At 44.8% G+C, this 17,410-nt stretch overlaps 1 protein-coding gene and 1 pseudogene across 1 annotated transcript in view; one reads left to right on the top strand and one right to left on the bottom strand.

Moving 5' to 3' along the window:
• Positions 1–632: 632 nt before the first annotated feature.
• On the top strand, positions 633–750 carry LOC124559785 (annotated as a pseudogene).
• Positions 751–1,118: 368 nt separating this feature from the next.
• The window catches only part of LOC124597390 (prostaglandin reductase 1-like), a 54,572-nt gene continuing 38,280 nt past the window's right edge, over positions 1,119–17,410 (bottom strand). The window contains exon 3 of the mRNA XM_047135936.1: positions 1,119–1,943. Coding sequence (XP_046991892.1) covers positions 1,491–1,943 — 453 coding nt within the window. The 3' untranslated portion in view covers positions 1,119–1,490. The remainder of the gene's footprint in view (positions 1,944–17,410) is intronic.

Below are 17,410 nucleotides of genomic sequence, written 5' to 3'. Positions count from 1 at the left end.
AATGTCTACGGAGGTCTGGCAGTTACCAAAAGCACAGCGAGTCATTCGGCGAGGCAACTGTCATCATAGACACAAGATCGCAGAAACTCGTCTGATCTCCCACGTGTCAGCTGGCCGCGCACGCAGCTGCGACTCCTGCAATGTTGAAACGTGCGGACACTCTCATTAGAGGTGATCCACGGATCGCAATGAAACACCTCGCTGCTCAGCTGCACGTCTCTGTTGGTAGTGCTGACGTACTCGTGCACCAGTTGGGGTACTTCTGTGTGCCTACTGGATTCCTCGCCACCTAGCAGAGGACCATAAAGGGCAACGAAAGGCCAATTGTGCGTAACTGGTTGCCCGTTACGAGACTGATGGTGACAATTTTCTGTGGATCACGGTCACAGTTGATGAACATAGGCTCATCACTGCGACACGGATCTCGCACCTTCTGACTTCCATCTGTTTGGGCCAGTGAAGGATGCACTCCACGGGAAACAGTACATGGTTGAGAGGAGGATACTGATGGTGAAGGGTATTGGTTGCGACGTAGAGTGGTACCGTGCCCTCAGAGTGATGTGGCGTAGGCCGTCGCATTGAACTGAGATTGTGTTGAAAAACAGATTTCTGTAGCCAAAAGAGTGGGGAATGGCAACGGCCTTGCCGCAGTGGATACACCGGTTCCCGTGAGATCACCGAAGTTGAGCGCTGTCGGGCGTGGTCGGCACTTGGATGGGTGACCATCCGGGCCGCCATGCGCTGTTGCCATTTTTCGGGGTCGACTCAGCCTCGTGATGCCAATTGAGGAGCTACTCGACCGAACAGTAGCGACTTCGGTCAAGAATAACATCTTAGGACCGGGAGAGCGGTGTGCTGACCCAACGGCCCTCCTATCCGCATCCTCCGCCGACGATGACACGGCGGTTGGATGGTCCCGGAAGGCCACTCGTGGCCTGAAGACGGAGTGCTTTTTAAAAGAGTGGGGAATAATATCGTGTACTGGTTCAGATGGCTCTGAGCACTGTGGGACTTAACTTCTGAGGTCATCAGTTCGCTAGAACTTAGAACTACTTAAACCTAACGAACCTAAGGACATCACACACATCCATGCCCGAGGCAGGATTCGAAACTGCGACCATAGTAGCCGCGCGGTTCCTGAATGTAGCGCCTAGAACCGCTCGGCCACCCCGGCCGGCCTCGTGTACTGGAACCTGAATGAAGCCAACTATCAGAAAAAAATGTGTTGCGTTAGTTAGCGAACGCCCCTCATATACACCGGTGTACTGCCATTAGATCATCACTTTGCAGTTTCTCCTTGAAGGCCACCTGCAGTACCCCCATGTTCGAGTACATTCCTTATGCACGACGCCACTCTCTCAGATCGAGATGCCTATGGCTGCGATAGTCTACGCTCAAGTCACTTTCACATTCGGGAATCTGCTCGGTGGGAAAAGTGAGAGGTCCACAGTCAGTCAGCCGCGTGTACATTCGAGCACTGGAGTTTGTGGTCAGACTTTGACGAGAGCCTTGCCGATGGCGTCGCCCCTGAGCATGGCGGCGAACGCGCGCGGCGTGTTGAGGAAGCCGTCGGTGATGGTCTCCCGCCACTTGAGCCGGCCCTGCCTGATCCAGAGCGCCATCCGCTCGTCGGCCTCCGGCCAGCGGTCGCGCCACTGGGTGAACATGAAGCCGTCCATGCGCAGCCGCTTGCGGACGACGGCGGGCGGGATGAGCAGCATCTTGGGCGGGCGCGGGTCGCGGTACGTGGACACGCAGCCGCACACGGCGATGCGGCCCCTCTGGCGCATGCAGTCGGCCACCGCGGAGCTCAGGTCGCCGCCCACCGTGTCGTAGTAGACGTCGACCCCGCCGGGCGCCACCCGCCGCAGCGCCGCGCCCACGTCGCTCGTCTGGTAGTTGAAGGCGTGCTCGAAGCCCAGCTCTTCCGTCAGCCACCTCACCTGCAAAGGCGCGGGAGCACAAGTGGCGTATATTGAGGCAAGCTATCTACATCTACATTCATACTCCGCAAGCCACCCGACGGTGTGTGGCGGAGGGCACTTTACGTGCCACAGTCATTACCTCCTTTTCCTGTCCCAGTCGCGTATGGTTCGCGGGAAGAACAACTGCCGGAAAGCCTCCGTGCGCGCTCGAATCTCTCTAATTTTACATTCGTGATCTCCTCGGGAGATAGGGGGAAGCAATATATTCGATACCTCATCCAGGAACGCACCCTCTAGAAACCTGGACAGCAAGCTCCACCGCGATGCAGAGCGTCTCTCTCTTGCAGAGTCTGCCACTTGAGTTTGCTTAACATGTCCGTAACGCTATCACGCTTACCAAATAACCCTGTGACGCAACGGGCCGCTCTTCTTTGGATCTTCTCTATCTCCTCTGTCAACCCGACCTGGTACGGATCCCTCAAGGATAGGTCGAACAAGTGTTTTGTAAGCCACCTCCTTTGATGGACTACATTTTCTAAGGACTCTCCCAATGAATGTCATCCTGGCACCCGCCTTACCAACAATTAATTTTATATGATCATTCCACTTCAACTCGTTCCGTACGCATACTCCCAAATATTCTACAGAAGTAAGGGCTACCAGTGTTTGTTCCGCTATCATATAATCATACAATAAAGGATCCTTCTTTCTATGTATTCGCAATACATTACATTTGTCTATGTTAAGTATCAGAAGTGTTAGAAGAAAGATTAAGGAAAGGCAAACCTACGTTTCTAGCATTTCTAGACTTAGAGAAAGCTTTTGACAATGTTGACTGGAATATTCTCTTTCAAATTCTAAAGGTGGCAGGGGTGAAATACAGGAAGCGAAAGGCTATTTACAATTTGTACAGAAACCAGATGGCAGTTGTAAGAGTCGAGGGGCATCAAAGGGAAGCAGTGGTTGCGAAGGGAGTGAGACAGGGTTATAGCCTCTCCCCGTTGTTATTCAATCTGTATATTGAACAAGCAGTAAAGGAAACAAAAGAAAAATTCGGAGTAGGTATTAAAATCCATGGAGAAGAAATAAAAACTTTGAGGTTCGCCGATGACATTGTAATTCTATCAGAGTCAGCAAAGGACTTGGAAGAGCAGTTGAAGGGAATGAACATTGTCTTGAAAGGAGGATATAAGATGAACATCAACAAAAACAAAACGAGGATAATGGAATGTAGTCGAATTAAATCGGGTGATGCTGAGGGAATTAGATTAGGAAATGAGGCACTTAAAGTAGTAAAGGAGTTTTGCTATTTGGAGAGCAAAATAAATGATGATGGTCGAAGTAGAGAAGATATAAAATGTAGACTGGCAATGGCAAGGAAAGCGTTTCTGAAGAAGAAAAATTTAACATCGAATATAGATTTAAGTGTCATGAAGTCTTTCCTGAAAGTATTTGTGTCGAGTGTAGCCATGTATGGAAGTGAAACATGAACGATAAATAGTTTGGACAAGAAGAGAATAGAAGCTTTCGAAATGTGGTGCTACAGAAGAATGCTGAAGATTAGATGGGTAGATCACATAACTAATGATGAAGTATTGAATAGAATTGGGGAGAAGAGGAGTTTGTGGCACAACTTGACACAAAGAAGGGACCGGTTAGTAGGACATGTTCTGGGGCATCAAGGGATCACAAATTTAGCATTGGAGGGCAGCGTGGAGGGTAAAAATCGTAGAGGGAGACCAAGAGATGAATACACTAAGCAGATTCAGAAGGATGTAGGTTGCAGGAAGTACTGGGAGATGAAGAAGCTTGCACAGGATAGGGTAGCATGGAGAGCTCAGGACTGAAGACCACAACAACAACAACAACAACAACAAGTGCCTATCCGCTGCATGTCTTCCAGCATTTCGCTGCAGTTTTCTAATGCTGCAACTTCTCTGTATACTACTGCATCATCCGCGAAAAGCCGCATGGAACTTCCGACACTATCTACTAGGTCATTTATATATACTGTGGACTTTGGAGATTTGGCGGTTCTCATACATACTGAGGTGACAAGTCATGGATAGCGATATGCACATGTACAGATGGCGGTAGCATCGCGTACACGAGGTTTACAAGGGCACTGCATAGCTGGAGCTGTCATTTGAACTCAAGTTTCCGACATCATTAAGGCCGCACGACGGGAATTAACAGGCGTTGAATGCGGAATGGTAGATGATGCTAAACGCATTGGAAATTCGATTTCGGAAATTGTTAGTGAATTATACAGGGTGGTCCATTGATCGTGACCGGACCAAATATCTCACGGAACGAGCATCAAACGAAAAAACTACAAAGAACGAAACTCGTCTACCTTAAAGGGGCAAACCAGATGGCGCCATGATTGGCCCGCTAGATGGCGCTGCCATAGGTCAAACGGATTTGAACTGCGTTCTTTGAAATATGAACCCCCATTTTTTATTACATATTCGTGTAGTGCGCAAAGAAATATGAATGTTTTAGTTGGACCACTTTTTTCGCTTTGTGTTAGATGGCGCTGTAATAGTCACAAACATATGGCTCACATTTTAGACGAACAGTTGGTAACAGTTAGGTTTTTTAAATTAAAATACAGAACGTAGGTACGTTTGAACACTTTATTTCAGTCCTTCCAATCTGATACACGTACCTTTGTAAACTTGTCATTTTCGCATGCTGTTACAGCGTGATTACCTGTAAATACCACAGTAATGGAATAAATGCTCATAATGATGTCCGTCAACCTCAATGCATTTGGCAATACGTGTAACGACATTCCTCTCAACAGCGAGTAATTCGCCTTCCGTAATGTTCACACATCCATTGACAATGCGCTGACGCATGTTGTCAGGCGTTGTCGGTGGATCACGATAGCAAATATCCTTCATCTTTCCCCACAGAAAGAAATCCGGAGACGTCAGATCCGGTGAACGTGCGGGCCATGGTATGGTGCTTCGAAGACCAATACACCTATTCACTACCGCTCCAACTGCACGCGAACTATGTGCCGGACATCCATCATGTTGGAAGTACATCGCCATTCTGTCATGTAGTGTAACATCTTTTAGTAACATCGGTATAACATTACGTAGTAAATCAGCATAAGTTGCACCATTTAGACTGCCATCGATAAAATGGGGGCCAATTATCCTTCCTCCCATAATGCCGCACCATACATTAACCCGCCAAGGTCGCTGATGTTCCATTTGTCGCAGGCATCGTGGATTTTCCGTTGCCCAATAGTGCATATTATGCCGCTTTACGTTACCGTTCTTGGTGAATGACGCTTCGTCGCTAAACAGAACGCGTGCAAAAATCTGTCATCGTCCCGTAATTTCTCTTGTGGCCAGTGGCAGAACTGTACACCACGTTCAAAGTCGTCGCCATGCAATTCCTGGTGCATAGAAATATGGTACGGCTGCAATCAATGTTGATGTAGCATTCTCAACACCGACGTTTTTGAGATTCCAGATTCTCGCCCAGTTTCTCTGCTACTGATGTGTGGATTAGCCGCGACAGCAGCTAAAACACCTACTTGGGCATCATTTGTTGTAGGTCGTGGTTGACGTTTCACATGTGGCTGAACATTTCCTGTTTCCTTAAATAACGTAACTATCCGGCGAACTGTCCGGACACTTGGATGATGTCGTCCAGGATACCGAGCAACATACATAACACACGCCCGTTGGGCAACTTGATCACAATAGCCATACATCAACACCATATCGACCTTTCCCGCAATTGGTAAACGGTCCATTTTAACACGGGTAATGTATTACGAAGCAAATACCGTCCGTACTGGCGGAATGTTACGTGCTGCCTACGTTCTGTAGTTTAATTTAAAAAACCTACCTGTTACCAACTGTTCGTCTAAAATTGTGAGCCATATGTTTGTGCTTAAACAGCACCATCTGTCACAAAGCGAAAAAAGTGATCAAACTAAAACATTCATATTTATTTACGTACTACACGAATATGTAATAAAAACTGGGATCCCCAACTATCCCAGTTGATATCCGTTTGACCCATGGAAGCGCCATCCAGCGGGCCAACCATAGCGCCGTCTGGTTTGCCCCTTCGAGCTAGACGAGTTTCGTTCTTTGTAGTTTTTTCGTTTGATGCTTATTTCGTGAGATATTTGGGCCGGTCACTATCAATGGACCACCCTGTATAATCCGAGATACAGTGTCAAGAGTGTGCTCAGAATACCAAATGTCAGGCATTACCTCTTACCATGTACAACACAGTGGCTAACAGCCTTCACTTAACGACCGAGAGCAGCGTTGTTTGCGTAGAGTTGTCAGTGCTAACAGACAAACAGCACTGCAATGTGAGACGTACAACGAACGTATCAGTTAGGACAGTAAACCAAAAAATGGCGTTAATGGGCTATGGCAGAAGACGACTGACGCGTGTCCCTTTCCTAACGGTACGGTATCCTCTGGCGCGGCTATCCAGGGATCGTGACCATCTCGGCTGGACCCTACACGATTGGAAAAGTGTGACCTGGTGGGATAAGTCCAGATTCCATTTGTTAAGATCTGACGATAGAACTCGACTCTGGCGCAGAGCCCACAATATCATGGGCCCAAGTTGTCCACAAGGCACTGTGGAAGCTGGTGGTGGCTCCATAATAGTGTGGGCTGTGTTTACTTGTGACGGACTGTGGCCTCTGTTCGGCTACTTGGAGACCATTTGTAGTCATTCATGGACGTTTATAGGAACAACGATGGAACTTTTACGGGTGGCAATGCACTATGACCGGGCCACAACTGTTTTTGCGGTTGGCTTGAAGAATATTCTATACAAGATTTGGCCACCCAGATCGCCCGACACGAATCCCATCGAACATTTTCTTCTTTTTTCCATTTTTTTGGGTCATCAGTCTTCAGACTGGTTTCATGCGGCCCGCCACAAATTTCGCTCCTGTGCCAACTTCTTTATCTCAGAATAGCACTTGCAACCTATGTTCTCAGTTATTTGCTGGATGTACTCGGATCTCTGTCTTCCTCTATAGATTTTGTCCTCTACAACTCTCTCTAGTACCGCGGAAGTCATCCCCTGATGTCTTAACATATGTCCTATCATCCTATCCCATCTCCTTCTCAGTGTTTTCCACATATTCCTTTCCTCTCAGATTCTGTGCAGCACCTCCTCATTCCTTGCGTTATGAGTCCACGTAATTTTCAACATTCACCTGTAGCACCAAATCTCAAATGCTTCGATTCTCTCCTTTTCCGGTTTCCCACAGTCTATGTTTCACTATCATACAATGCTGTGCTACAGACGTACATTCTCAGAAATTTCTTCCTCAAATTAAGGCCTATGTTTGATACTAGTAGACTTCTCTGGGCCGGGAATGCCCTTCCTGTCAGTTCTAGTTTTCTTTTGATGTACTCCTTTCTCCGTCCATCATTGGTTATTTTACTGCTTAGGTAGCACAATTCCTTAACTTCATCAACTTCGTGACCATCAATCCTGATGTTAATTTCCTCGCTGTTCTCATTTCTGCCACTTACTCATTAGATAGTTCATTGCATTCAGCATATCATGTAGTTCTTCTTCACTTTAACTCAGAATCGCAATGTCATCAGCGAATCGTACTACGTATATCCTTTCACCTTGAATTTTGATTCCACTCCTGAACCTTTCTTTTATTTCCATCATTGCTTCTTCGATGTGCAGATTGAACAATAGGGGGGAAAGACTACGTCCCTATCTTACATCCTTTTTAATCTGAGCATTTCGTCCTTGGCCGTCCACTCTTATTATCCCGTCTTGGCTCTTGTAGATATTGTATTACTACTCGTCTCTCCCTATAGCTTCCAAGGCGGGTGTAAAAACGAATCTGCGCAACGGATAATAATAAACGCTAAAATGATGATTTGGCCTGTCTGACTACCCCCTGAACCAGATCGTAGGATCTCTTAATGCTCTTTTTCTGCATATAAACTACAATCTAAACATAAATGAATGATGAAGGCAACTAATACTACTAAGTGATCAATATGGATTATAGATTAAAATCAACGCTTCAAGTAAAAATGTCTATATTTCCTAACTAAAATTATTAATCAATTGGCCAACTCTACCCCTTATTATGACTGCGCGGTCTAATATCAATACCGCGAAATGACTGACATCTGCGTACCAAACACTAGAAGACACTACTTTCAAAGATGATCTACAGTGATGTGCAACGTCAGTGGAAACAAAAGTTACGTGATCACAGCTGTTTAGCTTTATAGTCATAATAAGCCGAAGCAATTTGCGATATCACCGTCTGTACTGCGTCCGGTGTGTCGAAGTGGTGGTTCTCGTACTCGTCTGCGACGATGGAAGAACTCCAGCCACAAATAAACTGTTTCAAACACTAGGACGGCAGAAGGCGGTCCTCTGACGGAGTTCAGATAACGTCTCAACGTAAGTATAGGCAGAAGAAGTGCTCTCAATTACTGAACGCTGCGGACTCAACGACGACTTCCAACCCAGAGGTGAAGTCCAGAATCGTATAGGTTCGCAACAGTACAGTGCCTAACTGGTCTAACTATAAACTCTCCTGAGAGCAAAGATAGCAAGTCCATCTGTACCAACAAAGCTGATACCGAACGACCGTCACCACGGAAGACCTCGTCTCTCCACTTTTGTCTTCCCAGCAAGGCTCAGTCCCCCACCCTCGTAATTCCGAAAACGAATCATACTCCCGAAACCACGGACTATTCTCCTTCTCTACAGATTGTTCCGAACGCCGACCAACCATATTTTAGTCTTTTGTCGTCCAGCGCGGAAAGTTTGCGAGGAAAAGCCAATACTCGTACAATGGTACACTTCTGAGTAAAGATCCTTGGAAATAACCCAGCCTGCGTGGTTTCCGAGGTGCCGCTTCTTCGTTCTTCTCACCTGCATCCAAGATTTGCAGAGTTCCCGCTTATCCTTCCAGTCCTGCTACAATAGCGGCCGGCCGTCACCCTATTGTGCTCCAGAGCTCAGGTGCCACGACGTCCGTCTACCTGCTTCCTGTTTTTAAGCAGGACCAACAAGTGTGTGTGGACCTTCTACCCAGAGCATTAGTTATGCCTGCCGTTTCATCCCCACTGGCGTTCCAACCTCAACTAGTATAGGCAATAATTCATTACGCCGTTCTGTTAATAAAGACACTCCGTCTCCTTTCATGTGATAAGCGTTAACAATTATTTACAAGGCGTACGTGACAATGTCAGTCTTCTTTAAATATTCATATATACGATGTACAACCTACGAAATGATACCTAATTGTGGTTGTAGGTCACGGCAAAGTATGTGGATGAGTTCTTATAAGGTGCGAAATTATAGCCACCTTACAAGCTTACCCCTGTTTTTCTCAGAATTTTGAACATCTTGCACCGTTTCACATTGCCGAACGCTTTATTTATGAGCAACGGAAACAGTTTCGCAATTATGGATGGCTATAGAGGCATCACGGATCAATATTTCTGCAGGAGACTTCCAATGATGTTTCGAGTCCATTCTACGTCGGGTTGCCGCATTACACCAGGCAGGTGGAAGTCCAGTTCGATTTTAGAAGGTATTCCATGGCTTTTGTCACCTCAGGGTAACGACGTCTAACACCACTGTTAGTGCACTAATGCTCATAATAACCTGACTAAACCTGAAGGGATATGACTGCTCCGTGTCAGTGACCAGTAACTTGAGTGCTTCGTGCCTTACAGGTAACGCTATCTGGTCAAAAGTACCCAGAAACCGGTTAGTGAACGTTAATATGGGACATTTCCACCCTTGGCCTTTGTAAAGGCTTTAACACTCCTGATGAAATTGACAGTGAGGTGACAATGTCTGTGGACAAATGGCAGCCCATTCTTGCTCAAGAGCCTAAAGGAGGGGAGGTACTGATGCTGGACGCTGAGGTCTGGAACGAAGTCGCGATTCCCCAAAATTGCTCCTTTTAAAGGGCACGACCGACTTCCTTCCACATCTTTGAAACAATGTGAGATTGTGCTACTCAATTAACGATATCGACGTCGATGGGTTCTTAAACCCTAATCTTCATTCCATTTTTGGAGCGAAGTTTTGATTCTTCCCAAAACTGTTACATCGGGTTTAGCTTCGGAGCTATAACCGATCTTTTACGTTGGGATAAATTTATTTTATTTTTTGTTAGATGTTTTCGTTAAATAGCTGAATAAATTGTAATTAGGAATAATTTAATTAAGCAGAGTAGAAAAGATAAAGTCAAAGATGTTCATTGGGCGAACATTGTCGTAATGTAACGTCATTGCATTGTTCGGTTGTTAAAACAAGTCGTTTGTGTTCCGTTATGCTGTTCAGTCGCGCGCGTATCTGAAAGGAATTAATTCGAGGACTATAAAAAACTTTCACATAATAGTTACGATTCGATGTTCCGACAAAAGGGGTTAACGTCAGTGTTAATTTGAATTGTGAGCGACAGGATTAGTTTTGACAGATACGTGAAAACGGGCGTAACGTAAGTTGTTCGCATATCATCCTTGAACGTGACTTTTTATTTAATTAACGATTGCGGGCTCATTAAAAGCTATTATCTCATGATTAGGATGAATCCCTCTTTCCTCCTAGATAGTGATCATTCATTAACATTTACGTCATAATAAAAAGGATTATTAATAAAAATGATATTCAGTGACAATTACGTGTTATTCCGTTAGTGTGGAACCTACGTAATATCTCTGAAATGACATTAATATGTAATTTGTGGCCGGCCGCGGTGGTCTCGCGGTTCTAGGCGCGCAGTCCGGAACCGTGCGACTGCTACGGTCGCAGGTTCGAATCCTGCCTCGGGCATGGATGTGCGTGATGTCCTTAGGTTAGTTAGGTTTAAGTAGTTCTAAGTTCTAGGGGACTAATGACCACAGCAGTTGAGTCCCATAGTGCTCAGAGCCATTTGAACCATTTTTATAATTTGTGTTAAATACTGAACTGAGATAGGAAGTAAATTGAAATTAGTGAACATTTGATACTGAGACTATAGAAGCAGAAGCGCTTAAGGTTTCTCTTCTCTAAAATAGCAAAATAGGTACGAACTTTAACTCAATAGTCGACATTATATATTGCAAAGACATTAGCATATCATACTTATTTTGACGACGCGCTGTTAAGGGAACGTTGAGTCTCTGTACGAGTAATAAAATTAAATCTAAAAACATAATTAATAACGGCAAACTCCGCTTCAACAAACTGTATTGCGTGTCGTCATCGGGCAATAACTGCTCAGTCCTGGAGACTTGTGTGGTGAAATCAGAAGTTGGGCGTATAAAACAAACTTAAAAATCCATACAAGCTACAGTGGAGTTGGCACAACACGACGTGGGCAGTTATAGAGCGGAACACTAGGCAGGCCAGTCCATTTCGAGAAATATACCCAAAAATCATTGCCTCACAGTTATTGCTTTATGCTGATGCAAACAATCATTTAGCGTTTTCTTAAGAGAAATAAGGGAATAGCCGTGAAAAAGCACCCCTATGCTGTAACACCACCTTCTTGATGCCGCTCTGCTGGCAGAACAGATGATGGCAGGTAACGTTCTCCAGGTATTCCTTCCATTGAATTACAATTACGAACAATTTAAATTGGAAGGAACACACAGAAAATGTTGTGGGGAAGGCTAACCATAGACTGCGCTTCATTGGCGGGACACTTAGAAAATGGAACAGACCTACTAAGGGGACTGCCTACACTACGCTTGTCCGTCCTCTTTTAGAATACTGTTGAGCGGTGTGGGACCTTACCAGATAGGACTGATTGAGTACATCGAAAAAGTTCAAAGAAATGCAGCACGTTTTGTATTATCGCGAAATATGGGAGAGAGTGTCACAGAAATGATACAGGATTTGGGATGGACGTCATTAAAAGAAATGCGTTTTTCGTTGCGACAGAATCTTCTCACGAAATTCCAATCACCAACTTTCTCGTTCGCATGCGAAAATATTTTGTTGACTCCGACCTACATAGGGAGGAACGATCACCACGATAAAACAAGGGAAATCAGAGCTCGTACGGAAAGATATAGGTGTTCATTCTTCCCTCGCGCTATACGAGATTGGAATAATAGAGAATTTTGAAGGTGGTTCGATGAACCCTCTACCAGGCACTTAAATGTGATTTGCAGAACATCAATGTAGATGTAGATGTCCGCAGTGCTGTGGCGTCGCTTTTCCACCACCTAAACCGCTGCTTAGCATTGATTACAGAAATGTGTGACTAAGCCGACAGAGTCGATGATTCAAGGGAGGGTGAGTGTTTTGAAGGGTCGTGATCTTCCTCACCCAAAAAAAACATTTTCAGTAAAAGCGTTCGTATTTTTAAGTACATCAGTTTCCAGATTTCTCAGCTAACTTTCAGAGAATGAAGTAGCATGGAACCTGAGTCTCGGAAATGAGAAGGAATTCTAAAAATTACAAGCTGCAGTTAAGACATGTATGAGCTTGCAGCCTGACGTGTGACATTCCAGCCAAATACAGACGTCCATTCACAGTCTGACGGTAGCTGCTGCCAACAATACGGTTGCTGAGTCCACATCCTGGACCAGAAAACCACGGGAAGCAGAAAGGGAGAAGGCATCTCTACTAATACAAAATATCAGATAAACAATTCCTCGAATGTAGGCGGAAACAACTGTATTCGCCTCATTTGGACGCTGTTCAGAATCTTTGTACTAAGTGAAATAGTAATAATAGTGGGTACACATTCGATTTTGTGTCGTGTAAATTACGGCATAGGCAAAGTTATGATACCATAATGAAATTTTCACTCTGCAGCGGGGTGTGCGCTGATATGAAACTTCCTGGCAGATTAAAACTGTGTGCCGGGCCGAGACTGTGAGAAAGGCCGTGAGTCGTGCTTCGGTAGCTCAGGTGGTAGAGAATTTGTCCGCGAAAGGCAAAGGTCCCGAGTTCGAGTCTCGGCCCGGCACACAGTTTTAATCTGCCAGGAAGTTTCAAAGTTATAATATTTTGTTGGAATTACCCTTTTTAAATCAGTTGCATGTCACACGTACTTCTCAAATTTTCGGACAAATGTTTTTCAAACGTTGTCTCTCTGAAAGTCAATTTTTTAAAACTTAAGCTAAAGCTGTGTACTAAGCACCGATGTGAACGTATAATAATTATCATATTAGAACTAGTGTAATTACATATTTTTATTACTATTATTGAAATCGTAGACACCTGTGGCACATTAGAAGTGGTGTACGCCAAGTTATATTTAGGAATGTTGGGGGTGGGGGTGCAGGGACGGAGAGCAAGTAACAAACTGAGAACCCTCTTTACCCTCCCCTACCCCACCGAACCAAATCCTGGATTTGTGCTTAATAAGAAAACTGTCCCGAAAGCTAACCGTGGGTACATTATAGGGGAGGCCGGGGCGAAATGGCCTGTTAACGTTTGGTGAAAATTCTGGAGGTCTCTGTGATGAAAAAAATGTAGAAAAATTAGGAACCGTTTATTCAGACATTTCTAATTTAGTTTGTTATATCAATCAACTAAACTATTTAAGTCCGTTCCGCCTCGTGCACGGAGCAGCATGGACTACGTTTTTTAAAAATTCTTCTTCTTTCTTTCTTTCTTCGATGTCACATCTTGCAAGTAAGCTTGGCTTCATCAAACGAGTTGTGAGCCCACTGCTTCCTGAAACTTAAGTCGGGATGGCGAGCCAGAAATCCGAGGTCCCAATTTCCCCAGTCTTTTAGTTTAGTTGAAGAATGCATGCGGGCCTCCGTTTCGTTCCGCGAATTGATACACCAGTTCCGCAGTTGTTCCATAGTCATACAATAACATCGGTTTTGCGGATCCTTAAAGTATTAGACTGGTTCTAATTCTTGCTCCTCATTGAAAACTCGCTGATCTTTTCCGGAGATTTCGTCAGTTGTTGAAAGAGGACTGTCCTTATTCATTTTTACGTATTGTTTTGAAGTAGTCAAGGCACGATGGACAGTTTAGATGCTTTTGCGTGGGTCATCATTTTATCAATTACCGAATCAACGGCTTGTTCCATATTTCACGTAGACCAATTGTGTCTCTCAGTTTTCCGTACATAATGACGTACAAACTGCAAATGAGAAAGGGAAACAATGCACTACAATTCGTCAAATGAAAAATAAAAGGCGGCTCGGGAGAAACAGAGTATACCAGTTGACCATTCCGCCCTAAATGCAAAATTTCTCTCAGCACTATGGGACTTAACATCTGAGGTCATCAGTCCCCTAGAACTTATAACTACTTAAACCTAACTAACCTAAGGACATCACACACATCCATGCTCGAGGCAGGATTCGAACCTGCGACCGTAGCGGTCGCGCGGTTCCAGACTGTAGAGCCTAGGACCGCTCGGTCAAACCGGCCGGCCCCTAAATACATATTGGTGTCTGTTGAAAAAGTATTCAGTCATTACCGTAAACAATTTTTTTTTCAACTGCATTATATGCAAAGACAGCAGACGACTGGCATATTTTGGTAGACTATACGTCGATTGTGGAGAAAAACCACCTGAGAGTAAAAAGTAACAGCACTCTGAGGACATTTGCTGACCCCCTAATAGCCCAGAACCACAACCCAACTACAATAGCAAAAAATTTAAAAATACAAAAATCCAACCACAGCCCACACCACAAACTGTAAAGAAGAGAACTTTCACATACAGAAGGCAACAGAAGAAGGCAAACAAATTTTAAATGAAAACACTACACTCATACACTCTGTAAAGGCATTTTATTTAACCTATTGAAGGAAGTTTACAAAAAGGGCGACAGAAACAGCTAAAGGAACGAGAGAGAGAGAGAGAGAGAGAGAGAGAGAGAGAGAGAGAGAGAGAAGGGTAAAAGCATATGGGGCCTGATGACGGCAAAATTTATTGCCGAAACTGGTTGCTTTCAGAATAAAATAAAATATCTTAAAGTATACGGCTATTGTGAAGTTTATTTACGTTGAAAAATTCATTTTTTGTCGATTTTGAGGTGGGCACACGGCCGTATAGATTTTTTCAGCGCCTACATGATAGAATATGTCTCATATTGGAAAACCGGCTATAAACCGTCGAAAATAGCTGTCGAAAATCGTGTTCGGTTTCAAAAGCAGCTAACTGCATGCTAAGCCCGCTAGATGCCCAATAGGCATGGCTGTAGCCCTGCCATGTCCGGATGGAAAGCACGTGCGTAGACATCAGATTTACCAATCTGGACATTCAAAGCTACATTTCAATCTGTTACGAGTAGAATAGATATTTTTTTTATTGAGCTTTAGGTTGGCTGCGCTGTAACAAATTCGTACGCAACAATAACATTCTCGCTGCAATTGCATTGTCGTTTGTATGGGACGAGTGTTTCGTGATTATCTCAGTGTCACTTACCATGCAGTTAGTGGGCTTTGCATCTATGCTACTCAACTTTCAATATACCGCATAACATAAAACGTCTAACATTACCTCCATCATTATCCTCTTGTTCAAAATTATCGCCAGGATATGATATTCATAAAAGTGTAAATTGTTGATTGTTAAAAATCGTTAATCTGCGAAAGTTCTTGGCCAACTGCTTTGAAATTTTGATGCAACGTTGCATTCTGATAACGGCGTGATTTTACGTTGCTATTCCTTTAATGTGTGATCCACAACATACAGGGCGAACATTAACAAAACTGCAGCGACGGATTCCTGGCTGGAAATGGAGCAAAAAAAGTCCTATGAACATGTGACCGGAAATGGACAGCGTGCTTGCAACAACAACAAATCGTCGTGGAACTCAGTACAGAGCTGCATCGCATCGACGTGACAGCAGGTCTTAAGGTGGCCTCCAAGAGATGCAGTGATCGCGTTCACTCGTCGCATCGTTGATTGTCGCTCGTTTTTACACGTTCCGGTCTCTCTTCGAATAGACGTCACAGGCGTCGTCAACACGCTGTTGACGTCAGGAACTGGTTCAGCATACACAACGCTTTTCAGATGCCTCCAGAGGTAAAAATCCAGGACATTTAAGTCTCGTGATCCAGCAGGTCATGCTACAGGGCCTCCGCGTCATGTCCAGTGTCCGTGAAGTTCTTGAGGCGTCGGCGAACTGTAGTGTGGAAGTGGGGTGGTGCTCACTCAAGCAGAAATTACGTACCCTGTCGTATTGCTAACGGGAAGCAGCTCCGGAAGAGCATTCCGCGTAAGTCCAGGAAAGTTCCTTTGATGAGGCGTTGTGGAATAATAACCGGTGCAAGTATGTGGTCGTTAAGAATCACTGACCACACACTGACTTTGAACCGATGCTGATGAAACGCCTCAACCATTCCCCGAGGATTGTCTGTATCCCACAGATGACGATCATCCAGATTGATGATGCCAGTTCTGGTGAAGGGTTCTTCGGCGGTAAAGAGGACTGATCGCAGAAATCTCATAATTATGATGGTCTGGTGCAAAAATCGACAAAATCCTACCGTAGAGAGAATCCTTCCACTCGTTGCAGGTGATCGGAATGGTAACGTTGCCATTCAGGATACACATCGTAAGCGTATTGTCATATCGCTGGCTTAGTTGTGGAGTATCTTTGCGGGCAGCCGCGTCTGTAGTGAGTCGAGCGCGGGACACGGAACTGTTAAGTTGTGTAGTGTGTAGCTCTGCATGTAAGAAGCATTGTTAGTATTCATGTTGAAGTGTTGCTACAAGTGCTATTATAGTAAAATGATGACATATGGAAATGGTTCAGAGGAAAGTGGTCAAGAAGTAATTGAAAATGAGCAGTGGCGTTAATAACGTATTTATGTATCCTCTCGTTGTGTGTCGCATAGCATCGATCATCCGCGCTGTGTTCGGTCTCCAAGAATGAACAAATGTGAATCAGTAATACTATTTACCACAAAAGAGTGCAATCAAGTGCCAGTGATTTGTAGCGAGCGTGAGAACGTGCGTTCGATCATCGCGTTCCGCATTATCAACAATCAGCCGCGCCGCGACGGTTACGCGCACGCTGGTACAAGTGAGAACTGAGAACTGAAAAATTAACTTTACGAACAGTGTTATATCATTACTAGTGACAAGGCGGACTATTACCAGATATCTGTATGTATGATGGACGTAAGAACTTTCGTTCGCTTCCGCATCATCAATAATCACCCGCGTCGTGTCGGTTACGCGTACGCTCGTCTGAATTATGTTTTGGACTGTTATTCATCAAGATTGTTAATTGGGATAAACATTTACGATTTAGAGTGTAAACAGCGCAACCTGTGGTTTCCACATCGTCTCAGAATAAAGAGGGGTTGGGTTGTTTCGGGGAGGAGACCAGACAGCGAGGTCATCGGTCTCATCGGATTAGGGAAGGACAGGGAAGGTAGTCGGCCGTGCCCTTTCAAAGGAACCATCCCGGCATTTGCCTGGAGTGATTTAGGGAAATCACGGAAAACCTAAATCTGGATGGCGGGACGCGGTATTGAACCGTCGTCCTCCCGAATGCGAGTCC

This window comes from Schistocerca americana, chromosome 1 (genome assembly GCF_021461395.2).
Source record: "Schistocerca americana isolate TAMUIC-IGC-003095 chromosome 1, iqSchAmer2.1, whole genome shotgun sequence".
NCBI classification, from domain to species: Eukaryota; Metazoa; Arthropoda; class Insecta; order Orthoptera; family Acrididae; genus Schistocerca; species Schistocerca americana.
This window is presented reverse-complemented; position numbering and strand designations above follow the sequence as displayed.